Source organism: Teleopsis dalmanni, chromosome 2 (assembly GCF_002237135.1).
Source record: "Teleopsis dalmanni isolate 2A chromosome 2, ASM223713v2, whole genome shotgun sequence".
NCBI classification, from domain to species: domain Eukaryota; kingdom Metazoa; phylum Arthropoda; class Insecta; order Diptera; family Diopsidae; genus Teleopsis; species Teleopsis dalmanni.
In genome coordinates, this window is record NC_051847.1 from 102270696 (window position 1) to 102288356 (window position 17661).

The 17661-nt window shown below is 37.1% G+C and overlaps 2 protein-coding genes across 2 annotated transcripts; both read right to left on the reverse strand.

Moving 5' to 3' along the window:
- Positions 1-9521: 9521 nt before the first annotated feature.
- On the reverse strand, positions 9522-14914 carry LOC119675222. Its single transcript, XM_038086411.1, has 2 exons — positions 11998-14914; positions 9522-11731 (listed from the first exon to the last, which is right to left on the reverse strand). Exons 1-2 carry the CDS (start codon positions 14912-14914, stop codon positions 9522-9524), a joined length of 5127 nt encoding a protein of 1708 aa, XP_037942339.1.
- Positions 14915-16636: 1722 nt separating this feature from the next.
- Positions 16637-17236, reverse strand: LOC119675223. The gene has a single exon (XM_038086412.1). The coding sequence runs from the start codon at positions 17234-17236 to the stop codon at positions 16637-16639; it is 600 nt and encodes a 199-aa protein (XP_037942340.1).
- Positions 17237-17661: the final 425 nt, after the last annotated feature.

The following is a 17661-nucleotide window of genomic DNA, read 5'->3' on the forward strand; positions in this document are numbered from 1 at the left end:
AGGAAAATGGCTCTAATTTCGTTGAAACGAAGTCTGAAATTAATAAAAATTTCAAATGCAACTAAGTGAAAGATAAATTATAAGCAAAAGATAAATTGAGATAACGAAAAAGTGACATTTATGTTTAAAAGCAGCTGATTAATTAAAAACCGGGAAAATATTTTGAAAGTAGTGGAAATTTTTAAATTTGAATATAGAGAAAAAATTGTAATTGTTAAAATAGGGTGAAAAATAATAATCCACATTCCTGAAATCTAATAAAGCTATTGAAATTACTGAATGCCATGCTTTATAATAATAATAATCAACTTTAAAAATTTCGCAAACTCAAATGGTGTTTTGAGCATATAATTTTTAGTATTCAATTTATACGCAAAAAATATGTGATTTGCTTAATGTGGAGCAGTACGAATACTTTCCAAATAAAAAAATTTAAGAAAATTTGTCTATCTGAACATAGTATTAGTGACCTAATTTAAATAAACGGCTTTAATGAAGGCAATGGATACATACTCTTACACTATACTTTACATACCATAATTTTCTATGACATTCATAATAGTACTAGTACCTATGGTAGCAGCATAGATAAAATAATCATACAGATGTCGAACGTAGTACATATTACATATGTGCAGTGATTAGCTCATATTTAAACTGAATTAGTTGTCGCAGACGTAGCAAAAGTAATACTGCATGCACACGAGAGTTTTGAATTGAATTTTAACTATCATTTCGAATTATTCTTCATATCGACAGCAAAGCAAGTTGAAATCAGGAGGATTTTTATAAGCATTTTAACAGCTGAAAATAGAATTGAATCGTAATATCTACAAAATCAAGTTTATTTTAACTTCGATTATTCACCACAATACAGTATTTTGCAGTGCCAACTTGTGCCATAGTGAATAGTTTTGAAGAATGAATGAAATTTTCATACAAAATGAATCAAAACTATGATTTATCGTATGTATACATCATATGTGCAAAGCATATGTTTTATGAAAGTAGTTAAAAAGAGTGGAACCAAACGGCAGAACGATAAAAAAGTGACAGAAAAAAGTAACTCATCTTGTGTACTTAGTTGTTATTTGAATTCACTAACGAAATTTTTGGTGCAATTGGCGCAAGTTGAAATTTTTTTATTTTATAAGTGCTATGTAGCTAACAAGTAAATATTTGGGTTGGAAGCAACAACAACAATTAAGGCACATTCTGCAAGTGTTTTGTTAAAATTATCTTAGATGCTATGCATAGTAATAACTTTGTTTTATTAGTTGTCGATTTCAGTAGCTCGAGTGAGTCCCGTCCTTCCTATTGCCAATTATTCAGAAAATAACAACAGGTGACTAATTGCAAATAAACTTATTGATAGAATTTACTCTGGTGTCATACCACTACTGTACTTTTCTATACCATCTTTATAACGTAAATTTTACTTAATGCAATTCGATTACTTTTTATAAAAAATGTTTTCAAAAGATATAATTAATTTACCTTTAAATAAAGATTCTTCGTGTTTTTCCACATCGCATTATAAGTTAGATAGTTAAAGTGGACGGAAAAACGAATCCTCCTCAATTAGCTAAGAAAGCCGTTTTGAATTCACAATTTCTCGTAATAGTGGATAGAAGAAGGTCGAACTAGAACTAGCCAGAAGCATTTATAAAGGCAAAGGTCTGGCTAATGTTAATACTGGAGATATCGCTGAGTGTATTAATGAGGGGGTCCCCCAAAAACCTGTGCTTAGTTCTGGGCAGGCCTGGACATAAACAAAACAGGTGTTCTGGTGTCCTGGTAGACATACGTTACAGTCTGCATGAAATATTGAGGTCAGACCCATCGGTACAGATCGCTATTTTTCCTAGCGTTGTAAGCAGCCCTGTCTATCATTCTCCTCTTGAAGGATATCTAGTGGCAAAGTTACAGTCGAACTGTAAGCGAGGACGTAAGTAGTCCGATTCAATACTCCGATCCATCGGATAGATCGATATAATGTTACTATGTCTAAATGCAATCGAGCGCTGATAGTTATATATAGCCAGAGAATCACATTAGGCTGTAATCTCCAGCTCTTATCATACATCTTTTTACACACACATAAGGCCACGCACGCTTTGCGAGTTCTTTATCGTCGTTTGGCCTCCAGTTAAGCTTTGTGTCAAGAATTACATCTAGATACTTACTTTTGTGCAAAAGAGCTAGTTTTTGGCTGTTCAGCCTTGGCAATATAAAGTTTGGAGTTTTGTATTTGTTGGTAAATAGAAACACTTCTGTCTTAGAAGGGTTTATGCCTACATTACCCTTTGACGACAATTTACTAAGATTCTGATATGTGACCCCCTGAATGGTCTCCACACTGACGTTATTAAAAGCTCCTTGTATTAGACATACAAAAGAGCGACTAAAGAAATTATTTGTATCCTAAAAACTTTTCCACAACGGTTACTACCTAGTGCAGAAGATAAGCATGCTGACAGCTCGATAAGTTCACGAAACTTGGTGTCAATCTGACATGAGCACTAATCAATCTTCTTATAGTCTTAAGCAAAAATGAAGTAAGACTAATAAGCCTGTAGTCCTTTTCCGTACGGTAACATGTCTTTGGAATAAACACTACTCTAACATGTCTCCAGGAAGGAGCTTTGTAGATGATTGAGTGAAAGGCAGCTGCAGAAAATCGTAGAGAGCTAATTTACAGCTACATCTCCCAGAGATTGTAACATGATTGGTAAGAGCCCATCGGGACCAAAACTTTTGAATGGGGAGAAGGAGTCGATTGCTATTTTGATCCTTCTTAAGGATACCACTGAATGTACAGTTTGACCAGAGTCAGCTAAACGATAGTTTAGGTAGTACCTTCAGAGAATTGATAGAAGGGCCGGGATAATGGGTATCTATTAATTGTGAAAAAGTTCAGTTAATGATTAAACTGGACTTCCATCAGCTTTATTAATGAGGGAGAGGCATTTAATACTTTTATTTGCAGCAATGAGAATTCCATGTCACTTTCTTGGATTCCAGTAGTGCCTTTTTGGAAACCTTTACAGCATTCCTATACGGAGACCACACCTTGGTACGATAGCTTTTGTTAAAAGCTTTTCATGCATTCTTGCGGAGCAAAAAGAGCTTCTCGCTTCACTATGGGGGCCTATATTTTTTTACATAAAACCGAGGTAACGATGCTTTAAAAGAAGATAAAATGTGCTCTTGAATCACCTAATCGAGAGTGTACTAAAATATCCCAATTTGCTTTCCTAGGATTACGTTAAAACTGTTTATCTAATATGGGAATATCCATTTTCAACTTACCCTTAATACTGAGACTTATAATTTAGAGCGTTAGCATGTGGTTTGTATTCGGTCTACTACGACTGATAGACAAAATGCTGTTCGAAGTTTTGGTTGATAAAGGACAATACCGAAAGAGTCCATATTCGTAGCATAATCGTCTTCTTATCCGACAAGACTGGCACAGCGGTCCCGATTAAAATTGAACGAAAAAAGTGACCACCATAGCAGCGTCCCATATAATGGGTACAACATACTTACTTCCCAAGGTGGAGTGTATTGGAGAGACTCCGCAAAGATACAGTTAGACAGATCTCTTGACTGCACACCTATGCCTGATGAGCACGGTTAGTGTAACGCCTCCGGGTTTAGGGGACCTTCATATCTTCATCAAAAAGTATTTGGTGATATGTAGCTATTGAGAAGCTAAGGACACTTACTCAATTTTTTCTGTTCTTAGCTGGGTACCACCCTGACAACGTGCAGAATGAGAACATTGTGTGACCAATTTCAAGACGACTCCCTAGTAATGTTATGTCCTTTATTTTATTTCAATTGATTACATGACTCACTTACATGAAAGATATTACATTACACAATGCGATCTTCTCAGCCACCATGGATGCCGTGAAAACTGTTCGCGAGGTGTTCGAGAGCGATTGGATCTGCGGCTCACATGTTGCATTTTGATATATATTTATGAATACCTTCGAAGATTGATGTAGATTTACTTTGATTCTGTGATTCTCATCTAATAATTTACTAGTCTGTTTGATTGGTCTTACGTTACCTCGCAGCGATGTATGTAATAAATTAATTATATCTTTTATTTGAATTTATTTTAATGCATAAATTTGAATAATAGCATGGCAGGATCGCCATGTTATAAATTTATTATAATCGTAATATTAATTTTTTCTTTATGTAATAAATTTAAATTTTAATAATAGAATGGCAAGATCGCCATATAATAAGTTTTATTAATAATAAATTTATTCCTTTATCTTGGATTTCTACGGAATTTTTACGTGGTATATAAAATAAAATAATTTATTGTTCATATTTGTTTACATTTGAAGAGAATATTGTGATATACACAACATATGTTTTCTACCAATAATCGTTCAAATTCGAAATCTTTAATCGGTGTTGCCGTTCAATGATCCGCATTATCTAAATATGATCCAATTTGGTATAAATGGCATGGAGAATACATGTCATGTATATGTATTCTATATAGTACATGGCATGTAGTATATTTGGTATTATGTAGAATACGGCAGTACAGCCTTCACAATCGCTCTACAATTTTCCCAGTCTGATTTTGCGACTCCTGACATGAAATAAACTATTTGTCCTAAAGTGAATTAACGGCATACTTTATCTACTTCCATATTCGCCCTCTGTTTATTTGTTCGAGGCGCATGTCACGCATATTTATATTAGCATATGAACTCGATATTATTATTAAATAATGGGTGATAAAAACGCATTTGTTTTTATTTGATCTGCAATTTGTTTATATCACGCTTCCAACACGCACAATGAACGAGTTGGATGATATATTTTAATATTTTGTTTAAACGATAGTAAAACTGCCGAGCACTTGAACTCGTAGTTTTCCTTATTGATATATTTTGAATGCATAACACAATTATTGTAAATATATTTTAATCTTTATTTCTTGTTAATCGTTTTACATAAATCTAACTATTTTCATGCGAATTTTATTAATGTGAAATTATTTGCTACAAGGCGTTGTTACCCGTTGAACGATTCAAACCAAAAAGAAAGTTTCTTAGCTTAAAACCCAAAACGGAAGCTGCTCTCATGTCTCTAGTCTAGCTTAAAGCTTACTTCATTCTCCATTTGTTGCCAAACAGCTGATTTCTAGTGTTTGACAACGTTAAGTTGATGAAGCCTTTAAAATTAAACCAAGCCTTACGTTAAGGAGACTTAACAATGGGCTATGAATGTGCCACTAAATCAAAAATCTATTGTGTGCCTAAATGCCCAACTGAAATAATTCTAAACTGGTTAATAATGCCGTTATTGCTATGGGCTTAATTTTATCTATTTAATATTCCCGGTTTAATAATAGCTACGTCTACGTCTTGCCGCTGCCAGGCAGTTGCGTAGAACATGTTCTGATGTTTCCTTTTCCTCATGAGTCGACAGGAATTATTTTCTTCCACATCTATATTCTTCATGTAGTAACTGAGCCCACAGTGTTCTGTAAAAAGTTCTGTTAAGGATAGCATCAATTTTGTTGTGTTCAAGATCAATAAATTTTCTTAATTGCAGCATGCCTGTTTGGCTGTAAAAAAATCATAGCACAATAATTTCCAGAAGCCATAACAAAATAGATGGAAATTTTAACGCTTCATACAAAACTATGCGTTTTAAACTTCCTTATAATATTACTTGCGAAACTGCATAACCGCTTTGCAACTACTGAAAACACATACCTTTAACTTGTATTACACCAAGCGCGAATTCTTTTGTACCAAGCATATATAGATAATTGTATTCTTTAACTCTGAGGAAGAGCAGAGGGCTGCAAGAAAGATCTTCCACTCGGTACTATTGTTGGCTAATAGCTTTAATTCTCCACAGCTTTTCCGCATGTGTTACATTTCCATATTAATATGCCTTCTCCAAGTGAGTGCAGGTCTGCCCCTTCTTTTGCTACCCATCGGGTTTCACTCAATTGTCATTCTTGTGATCTTTTGGTCTACGCAAAGTGTGGCCGACCCCTTCCCATTTGCGTTTTTTGATTTCGTTTGTTATAGGAGTTTGTTGTGTTGAAGACCACAGACGTTCATTTGAAATTGTATTTGGCCAGAATACTTTAACGATTTTGCGTAATGATTTATTTAGGAAAACTTGTAGTGCATTTATGCTGTTTGGAGAAATATTCCAGTATTAACATCCATATAGCAGACAGGATTTATGTTCGTATTTTAGTCCGGTGCGATAGCTGAGATGGTCTCCAGAGTTTATTTTAGCGACCAAACTCTTGTTTTGACTTTTTGATACCGTTCTCAATGTCAGCACTGGATCCACGATTTGTTGACATGATTCTTCCAAGATAGCAAAAAGATTATATCCTCAACACTGCAGTTATTTATAATGAATGGATCTTGCACGAAAGCATTAATGCGCTTAACTTTTATTTTGGCATCATTGATTTTACGTCCCGCTCTGTTTCCCGCAGTTACTAAACGATTTAGGTTGCGAGACATGTCATTATATCTGTGTGTCAGCAGACGCAATTCATCGGCGTAATCAAGATCAGGCAAGCGATCTTGAAAACCCCAAATAATTTCGTCACCTTGGCCCAATGCCTCTGCCAAAACCATGTTGTTGAACGATGTTGAGCAGCAACGGCGATATTACGCAACCCTGTCGAACACAGGTTTTTATAAGTATTTTGTTGCTTAGATCTTTCTCGTGCAGTACCCGACAACTGACATCCGCCCTTTTGAGCAAGCGCATTCTAAATAACGGTGTGAAATAATGTATCAAAGGCCTTTTTGAAGTCTATAAATAAGAAATAGAGAGGTGATCTCCATTCCACAGACTATTTAACGGTTACTCTTAGGCTGTTTATGTGATCAATACAAGAGTTGTAAGGTCGGAATCCAGCTTGTTCTCTGCGCAGTGTTACTGTTAATACTGTTAAAAGTCTGTTGGCCCGCGTTCGTGCATGATTTTTCTCAGCTTTCTTAGTCTCTCTGTTTTCAGTTAAGCACTACGTTTCATCTGATATCCATTGTGAGCGTTAACGATTATAGATGACAGATGGTAATAATATTGAATTTTTCAAGTTTTTGGATATTAATTTTCTTCGGCATTTTGGGTTTGTTGTCACTTATTTTTTAGCGGATGTTGGCGATGATTAGGTGGTGATCGCTAAAAAGATCTGCTCCTCTGCAATTCCGTATATCCAGCAGAGATCCATGCAGTTTCTTAGGGATGGTGAGGTGATCGATTTGATATTCAGTTTTATGATCTCGCGATACCCATATGATTTTATATATGGACTTGTTCGGAAATATTGTCCTTCCTATGACCAAGTTGCTCGTTGCGCACATTCCAGTACAACTCGAACCATTTTCTATTTTCCTGCCGATGCCATGTTTGTCCATACAGTTTTCTAGGCCCGTGTTTTCAACGTTAACTTAAGTATTAAATCATCCGTGACAATTAGTATATCGCTTCGTTGAACACATGAAGTAGCTCTATCAAAGGTATTGTAAAACTCTTTCTTAATGGAAAAGTCTGCATCTTCGGTAAATGCGTAGCATTGAATGAAAGACAAATTTCTGGCTCGGGTCCGTAACCTTATGGAAAGGATCCTGTCTCAGAAAGCCTACTAGCTCATCAGTGCATTGCAAGTCTGTCTTGAGAACAAAAACCCGACTCGGCTGGTTCATTCTACTATCAGAGAAAATTATGGTGTGGCTGACTACTGTTGTTTGGTCACCAGTGTCACGCCAACATACTTCGGAAAGGCTTTAGAAGTTAAGTTTATCGTTTTAAAATTCATTGCACAGGTGCGCAAGTTGCGATAATTCTAAAAGCGTCCTCACTTTCCTGATTCTAAAAGCGTCCTCGTGTGTTAGTTTTCATGCTCAAGATCGTCATCGAAAAGTTGTTGCCATTTCTATTATTATTTACTGCGGTTTCGTTGGTCAGTTGGTTTAAGATCGGCAGGTGATTTGCCTACCCCATCCGATTCTGATATTGGGGCTTTCAACTGTTGCCTCCAGACCGACAGAAAATATTGTGACAGTTCTCCTTTTGAAGGTATACAAGCGCAGCCGTTGATCAGTTACGGTTTCTCTGCCGCCGTCTCTTACAAGTGATATAATTATTATTTTAATTTAGTTTTTATATGATATAAGCCCTAATTTTTTTCCCGAGTTGTAAAAAAACAACATTTAGTCCAATTCAAAAAAAATTGGCATCACTTTCAAAATGTATTGTCATTTTTTTGACATATCTTTTATTGTGTTGTATACAATAGCTGCGTTTCAGCAAACATGATCCGCTCAATTTTACATGCAAAACAGAAACAATGGGGTGAACCAGGAATTGAACTGGTTCATTGAGGAATGTATGTAAAAAATAAAAGTGGAACGTTTTTTAATGCAAATGTGTTAAAAAAAACTATAAAGTAAAAATATAAACAAATCTACATTAATATTTATTTATTATTTATTTGATATATTTATTATTTGTTTTATGTATTTATTTATTTAATATGTCATTATTAATATATTTAATTATTCCCGCTTTTATATTATTGAAAAAGTGTTGTTTCAGAATTTATTAAATTCAAATAATTTGAATATATAAAATTAAGTTGAATTTGTTTATTTAATTAAAATAGAACAATGCATTATTTACTTGTAGAATATGCTTTATTCTTAACAATTCTTTGCAACTCATTTGTAAATGAATCAATCAGGCCTATTCTGAATCGCATGGGAATGGGAGTTTGTTCCCTGTTCCCAAGTTTGCTATACTGTATAATTTGGGATTGGGAGTTTTGTTCCTTGTTCCCAATTTTGCTATTCTGAATTGTATAGGAATGGGAGTTTTTTCCCAATTTTGCACAAATTCTTTCTCAAGCAAATTGTTGGGGAGACAAGTTAAAAAAGTATTAAAAATGGTTTAATTTAATATAAAAGTAACTAAAAATGATCAGATTTTTGAATATATTTTAATAAAATTATTATTATAATAAAATTATTACAATAAATTTAATATTTTCAAAGTTTTATTTTTTTATTTTATCCACAAGAGTTGATTAGTTTTCCGAATATATTTTAATAAATTTATTTTAATAGTGTTATTGACCAATTTTTAATAGCAAAACAAGTTATTTGTGTGTATTGTGATGTAATGTAATGCTTTAAAATCTTAAAACAAATTTATTAATTTCTAATACTTAAAATTAATTATTTTTTCACTTACTTTTGGTCGTGACAACCGCCTTGCCTCTACCGGAACTCAAAAACAAAAGCCCAGCACAAATGACAATCAGCTGACACATGAACTGACAGTTCATGTGTGCACTGGGTTGCATTTTCTAATTATAGCTGCACGGTTGCAACGACCAAAGCAAGTTTACAAACATTTTACGCACATTAACCTTTGGGTATGGAGTGGAGTTCTAACATTCTCCCCCCAGTATCTCTTTAATAAGAATACGACTTACTCTAAACTGCCGCTCCACGAACATCTAATACGGCTAATTTTGCAGCAGGTCTATGATATTGCCCTCGAGTAGTCTGCACTATGGCGCTCCTGGTCTGCCCGTCCCTTGCTTTAATGGCACTAATTACAATTCCTTTCGGCCATGTGTAGCGAGGAGAATTTGGGTCAACAATAATGACGACATCACCTGCTTCGATGGGTTTTATCTTACCAAACCATTTCGTCCGTCTTGTCATCGTTGGAAGCACCTCTTGTATCCATTTTTTCCAGAACCGATCGGCAAGGTATTGCGAATGCCTCCAGGAGGATTTCACGTGCTCGTCGTTAGTATCGAACTTCCCCGGCGGCTTGTTCCCGGAAGATGACCCCAACAAGAAATGATTCGGAGTTAACGCTTCTTCGCTTGCTGTTTCAATCGACAAATAAGTGAGCGGTCTGCTATTTATGATTGATTCTACCTCGCAGAACAGGTTATGCATCTTTTCATCATTAATTTTTGCTTGCGGGCTTATTATTGCTCCTAACACTGTTTTTATGGATCGCACCATCCGCTCCCACGCTCCACCCATGTGCGGCGCAGCTGGTGGAAGAAAAACCCATTGTGTTTCCGGACTTGTAAATTCAGCTTGCAATTCATTGAAGTCCACGTTTTTTATTGATTCTCGTAACTCCTTTTCAGCTGCTGTTAAGTTTGTTCCATTGTCACTATAGATGACATTCGGCACTCCTCTTCGGGCTATGAAATTTCGTATCACTATACAACACGAGCTGGCTGACAGGCTATAAGCTATCTCCAAATGCACTGCTCGACACGTAAGGCATGTAAAAACGACGCCATAGCGCTTCTCTGAGCGCCTTCCTACTGTTACAGTATACGGGCCAAAATAATCTATTCCAACATGTGAGAATGGTCGGGAGTATGCTGATAGTCGTGCTTCTGGTAACACACTCATCTCCGGCGGCTTTGGACTCGCATCGCGAACCTTGCAATGTTGGCAATTATTTCTTACCTGCTTTAACAGTCTACGCAGTCCCGGAATGTGGTATTTCTGAAAGATTTCGTTAACCACCGTTTCATGATTTAGATGTTTCCATTTTCGATGATACCAGTCTACGATCAACTTAGTTATGTAGTTTTTCCTTGATAGTATAATTGGGAATTTGGTTGAATCATCGATGCATACGGCTTTATCTAATCTACCTTTTAATCTTAAAACATTCTGTGCATCTATGAATGGTGAAAGTTTTCGCAAAGGGCTAATTTTAGAAAGAGTAATATTAGTGTCTCTATTTAATGCGGTCATTTCTTTCTTGTAATCCTGTAACTGGGCTGTCTGGTACAAGAAATTTTCACTCCATTTCAGTTCCTCAACTGACAAGCATTGGTTTACAGATTTCTTCTTTTTCATTTCATTAGTTGATAGTAAAGACATAAATCTTTTCACATAGGCCATGCATCGAACTAAACGTTCCCACTTTGAAAATCGGTAGACATCTATGAGAGGTTCCTCCTCTGCTACATGAGCCACCAACAATCGTTGCTTTCTGATTTCAGCATCTTCGTTATATTTCTGTACGCCAACATTATTTGGCCAACAAGTTTCTGCTTCATACAGGAACTTCGGTCCCTTATACCAAGGGTTTTTCCAAGTAAAGTCTAGATTACTAGTTTGTTTTGTAGCCAAGTCCGCAACATTTAATTTTGTAGGAATGTACCGCCATTGTTCTGCTTCGGACAACTCCTGGATTTCTGCTATGCGGAACATTACAAATTGTTTGTAATCTCGTGGGTCAGATTTTATCCACGATAGAACAGCCTTTGAATCGCTCCAATACGTTATACTGGTCACTTTCAAATCTATTGCCCTTTTTATGTTGTTTCCTAAGCGTGCTCCCAATTCCCCCGCGAGTAGTTCCAGTCTTGGAATTGATATTGGTCGTAATGGTGCAACTTTTGCTTTAGAACATATCAATGAAACATCTATGTTGTTGCGATTCTTCGCTCTTAGGTACACCACCGCTGCATATGCAACCTCACTTGCGTCCACAAAGACATGCAATTCAATGGAGTCTGCATCCTTATTAACCGAAGCGAAGTAACATCTCGGTATCTTCACATTTTTCACACCGCCAAGCAGCGACAGCCATTTGTTCCACTCATCAACTAGCTCATTAGGAATAGCGTCATCCCAGCTAACTCCACTTCGCCAAACTTTTTGAAACAAAATTTTTACGTCAATAATGTAAAAGGTAAGCATCCCTAAAGGGTCGAATATTGACATCATCAATCGTAGCAACTCTCTCTTCGTAGGTAATCTATATCCACTTAGAACATCCTCAGTGGCTTTGGTAAACTTCAGATCAAATGTGAGCATATCAGTGTCGGTTTGCCAAGGATTCCCAATACCTTCTCTGCCTCAAATGTATGGTCTATACGCCTTCCAGCCGAGCAAAATTGAAATTCCTGGCCTTGGTTACCTATAGCTTTCAGCACTGCGTTAGAATTTGAAACCCAATTGCGAATATGGAAATTTGCTTTCTTATGAATATTTCTAACCTCATTGACTAGATTAATCGCTTCCTCCACTGTGTCGACGCTATCCAGCATGTCATCTACATAATGCCTTTGTAAAATACATTTCACTGCTCGCGGAAACTCGGTTTCGTATTCGCGGGCATTACTATTTTTTACCAGTTGTGCCAACGATGGTGAACATGTTGCCCCAAAACTCATAACTTGTAGCAAATAAACGTCTGGTGGTCTGCTATCGTCACAATTTCTCCACAGGAAGCGTTGTGAATGTTGATCTTCTTCTTTCACGAGTACTCGATGAAACATCTCTTTAATGTCGCCACTTCTACCAATTTTTCCGATTCTGAAATTAACAAGAACATCTACCAACGAAGTGAGCAGATCTGGACCTTTCTCCAAACACGCATTTAACGAGACTCCGTCATATTGTGCAGCTGCATCCCACACTAGTCTTTGCTTTTGTGGTTTATTCGGATTACTGACTGTAAACATCGGTAGGTACCATTTACGTGGATAACACCCCTCGGCTTCGTTAGGTTTCAGCTGGCGTTTATAACCTTTCGCCTTCATGTCATCGATGTGATCACATACCCAGCTTTGCAATGTTACATTGGATTGCAGCTTGCGCTCAAAGCACTGAAGTCTACGCAACGCCATTAAGTAATTATCCGGCATAGTAATGTTATTTGATTTCCAAAGCAATCTTGTTACAAAGTATTCACCATTTCGACTTATTTTTGATTGCATACTTCTTTGTTGTTCCAACTCCATATTTTCTAGTTTTTTCTTACTTTCAATAACGTTTTCATTACTGACAAAATCTTTCACTAAACGCTGCAAACTTAGATCATCATCGCATTCACAGATGTGTAAATTTAACGTTTCCCTAATAGTATTAGGTTCGTGCTTAATTATTCCATATATGGTCCAACCGAGTCGAGTTTTCGTTGCAGCTGGCTCATTCTTGCCTCCCTCTCTGAACTTCATTGGCATAGCTACCTCTTTATTGCTTAGGCCGTTTATCATTCGAGGCCTAACGTTTTGATACGATTCTACTGGTAGTCCCTTTAAATGTTTATACTTATCGGTAAGTTCTGTCATATTTAAAGATTGCTCGGGTAGCTCCAGCTTAGCTACTGAACGCACATTGCACAACGAATACCTTTTACCTTCGCGTATTTTGGAGACTTGCAGGTTGACCAGCTCAGAATCAGGTTCCTTGCGTACCGTACCATCTGTCCATCGTAAACAAAGATCTTTCATTTCACCTTTAATCCGCAGTTGTCTTAATACGTCTTTTTCTATTAACGTTGGACCAGATCCGTCATCCAGAAAGGCATAAATGTTGCAGGTAACACCATTTCCATATATTGTAACTGGAACAATTCTATACAGCGCTTGTGAAGTTAGTTGATGATGAACCGCCAACGTTTCATTTGCCCCACTTGCAGTTGAACTTGTTTGTTTATGTAGCAATGGGTGATGTTTCATGTTGCAATTGTGTATATCGCACTCTCGGGTGCTCTTGCACGTTCGAAAATCATGCTGCAGTAGACATCTTCCACATAGTCTCATTTCACGCACTACGTTCCACCTCGCGTCTGTTTTTAGTGTTCTAAACTTTGCACACTTTTTCAACGCATGTGCCTCCTTGCAATAAAAGCATGCTAGAATTTTGTGCTTATCGCCTACTGCACCCTGAGGTTCTTCTTCGTGAAAATTAATGCGTTGCGCTTTGCGCCTTTCATTATCTACACTGGCTCCAGCACTAAAAACGGGCGATACATTACTTGCTGCTTCTGCTAGTTCATATATCCAGTTGCCGAATGTTTTAAGTGTTACATTGATATTACGCGATGCAACAGCCCACTGCAATCGCATCTGCGGTGGTAGTTTTTCCACAAGCTCTTGGATAAGCAACGGGTTCACTAAGGGTGAATGTAACTCTGAAGCCTCCATAGTTGCGATCAAATTTTTTACCTCTAAGGCGAACGTAACAATTGTGTCCAATTTATTTATATTAATGTACACTGCTCGAATTTTAGTAATTAAGTTATTGATTATGTGTTCTGGTCTTCCAAATACCATTTGAAGAGTTGACATTATTTCCGGCACTAATGCTGGTATCATGAGCCTACTGCTAACATATTCAAGTGCCTTACCCTTAAGGGCACGTTGCAATCGTAAAAGATTCTCGTCTTCACTGAAACCGCATAAACGTGTTGAATTGCTGAAACTGCTGTAGAAAAGTGGCCACTCTTCCGGTTTTCCGGTAAATATAGGCAAATCTCGTGGAACGACATGACGCGCATTAATTTGTTCTATCATCAGCGCCGGTATAACTTTCGATACTGCTTGGGCTTCCGCCCTATCAGCTGAACCACCCAACTGAACACCACAACCTTCGTTTGGCTTGCTGTCATCGTTGTTCATACCAACCTGCTTCTTCACCCATTCTAGCGTCCTATGTGTCCTTACCTCACTCATGCCTTCACCCTTAACATCATCCTCGCCTACATACTTCAGCATTATTGTACGTTTCTTTTCTATATATTTCATTTCGGCTTTTCTTTGCTCTTCTAAGTACTGCAGTTCGATTCTCATGCTGTTTCTTGACATGATTGAACCGCCCTTACTTACCAAGTCCTCCTCACTTGGTGCCTTATTCGGAACCGCTTCTGAAACCTGCATTACCGTGTTGCATTTTTCGCAACTCCAAGGCAGGTCTGCAATGCTGTCATCTACGCCCACGCATGCAAAATGACTCCATTGGTCACATGCGTCGCATTGCACCATCTTTCCAGTCTTCACCTTTTTGCACACGGCACATTGTACAGTCGACTTCTGGCTGCCGGATGACATATTTTTCTTTTTATATGTGTTCCCGATTAAAAGGATTTTTTCGGATTTCTTTCCAGGCAAATCGCCACACTATTTTCTTTTCTCGATTACCGCAAGATTTTTACAGCTTGCCACAAAAATTTTAAAGTTTGTTATTGACCAATTTTTAATAGCAAAACAAGTTATTTGTGTGTATTGTGATGTAATGTAATGTAATGTAATGCTTTAAAATCTTAAAACAAATTTATTAATTTCTAATACTTAAAATTAATTATTTTTTCACTTACTTTTGGTCGTGACAACCGCCTTGCCTCTACCGGAACTCAAAAACAAAAGCCCAGCACAAATGACAATCAGCTGACACATGAACTGACAGTTCATGTGTGCACTGGGTTGCATTTTCTAATTATAGCTGCACGGTTGCAACGACCAAAGCAAGTTTACAAACATTTTACGCACATTAACCTTTGGGTATGGAGTGGAGTTCTAACAGTCTATTTGGTTTTGACTTTATAACCAGCACCGGTATTTGTAATTTTTAACGTCGTTTATTGATTTATAAAAAATAATGTGCAAGTAAATAATTTATAAGTACATTAAAGTAGCTGTGGTAAATCCAGAAGGTGTGTATTTATGATTTTACCAATTTAATGTTAATTTTAATTTTCCTAACTTCAGACTACTTCACGTGTTGCTGTTGTGGGTAGTCTGGGTAATTGTTGTTGGAAATCTATACAACAGAAATATTAAATTCCAACGTGGGTTAATTTATTAAAAACAAGACCATTAAGATACGTATCAGATATTTCTCATAAAATATATTTTCTCAATTTTATTCATATATAACAGAGACTTCATAACAACAATTTTGGATATAAAAAAATTAATGAGGTGTAGAGTGTTTATTTATGTACATTCCTCTCCTTCTTACGGTTTGTGGAGACTATGGACAGTCACGAGATCTTGACGGTAAATTCGCACCAGATACAGTACATTGTTGAACGTTCGACGGTAGGTAATTCGTTTAACTTTTATATGTTAAGTAAGTGCGTCGCGTATAGTCGATTCCAGCTCCGCCGGCCAAGTGATGCAAACCCTTTTTTGTTTGGGGCGTGCGATCTCATTCTCCTCCAGCTCCATTTGTTGTCAGTCGTAGTCGAGATCAATCACATCCTCTTGTTCCATTGCGTGAGTTATGCAGGATTCACTGGAACTGGGTTCTGTCGATATTGTTCCTACCATTAGTGATGTAACGTAACACGTTGGATTTTTTGTATTAGCGACATAATTACCTATTCCTTTTGCAGAAGGTTCCGCTGCTGTGATTACTACGCTCTTATTTTTAACCTCCTCCCTTGAGCCGTAGATGCTTGATTCCTGTCACTTGAAGTAATACCTGGAATCGCTTGACTATTTTCAGCTATTGGATGTTGGTGCTGGCTGGAGTCACTTGGACCCACCTTACGCTTGACGATTTTTTTGTACTTTGCATCAACATATTCTTGGAGTTTTTATTGATTGCTGCAGGCTTCGGCAAGTATTGACATTTTGTTCTACTGTTGTTTATTTCGATCATTCTTGTGCGAAACTTTTCCGCGGAAATTTCAAATTTCGTTGTTAGTTCAAAAGACGACTGAGAACTTCCTCATGGCACACGTTCTTTAAATACTTGAATAGATAGCGGGTATTTGTTTTATGTTGCAGTTACTTTGCCGGTACATAAGTGTTAATGTCCTTTATATTTTAAGGATAACCATAGTGCACCCTAAGGTCGGCAATATGCGCCTTAGTTAATGTTGCTGTATTTTCTGCGCTAAGCTCTACTAACACTGGCGATATAAATTTTTGTACTTTGAATGGACCGTCGAATTTTGGTGCAAGTTTCGCTGAAAAATAGTTTTTGGCATTTGAGAGGGAATGTTGTCTAACCCACACTAATTGATTTATCCACGGCCTCCAATTCCGACGACGCAAGTTATAATACTTCGCCTGATTTGTTGCGACTTGTTGTAGATTATGTTGGTTGATTTTGAACACTCGTTGTAGTTTCTCGGCTTTCACTGCAGGGGTTACTTGCAGATTTCCTGTTCCTGGGGTGCATTCGACGAACAAGTTGGCGGGGAGTCTCAACACTCGCCATTGCACTAGATAGGCTGGAGTGTAATTTGTTGAATCCGATTTCGCAGTGTTAATGGCTAAAGTGATTTTCAGCAGCATCTCGTCCCACGTACGATGTTCGTCGCGTGCCGTTTGTGACATCAGTGTCTTAATAGTTCGGTTCGCACGCTCAGTAGGATTCTCCTGTGGCATGTACGATGCTGTGGTTCTGTGTGTAATACCCATCTTTACCAACCACTGCTTGAAAACATTACTAATGAATTGGCTAATATTCTTTCTCTCAACGCTTTGATCACATTGTCGGATGTCGCTAGACATGTGGGTATCAACTCCGTTCATTTCGAAAATTTATCTAGTATCACCAGTAGCATTGTATTTCCATTTTTCGATCGCGGTAGTGATCCTATAAAATCGGCTGTGATGGTAGCAAATGGCTCCTCAGGGATCGTAGTCAGCATCATTCCTTATTGATCATTCATTATTAATAAGTTATTGTCGCTCAGAGCAATAAGAAACGAAAATGCACAGGATTTAAAAACATTAATGGGTGATTTTAGAGAAGTGTTTTATTGTATACGTAATTTAAATGTGGACACGTCAAGTTGAGATCCAGTAATAATATAGATACGGCTTCCAAAATTAAATGGTGA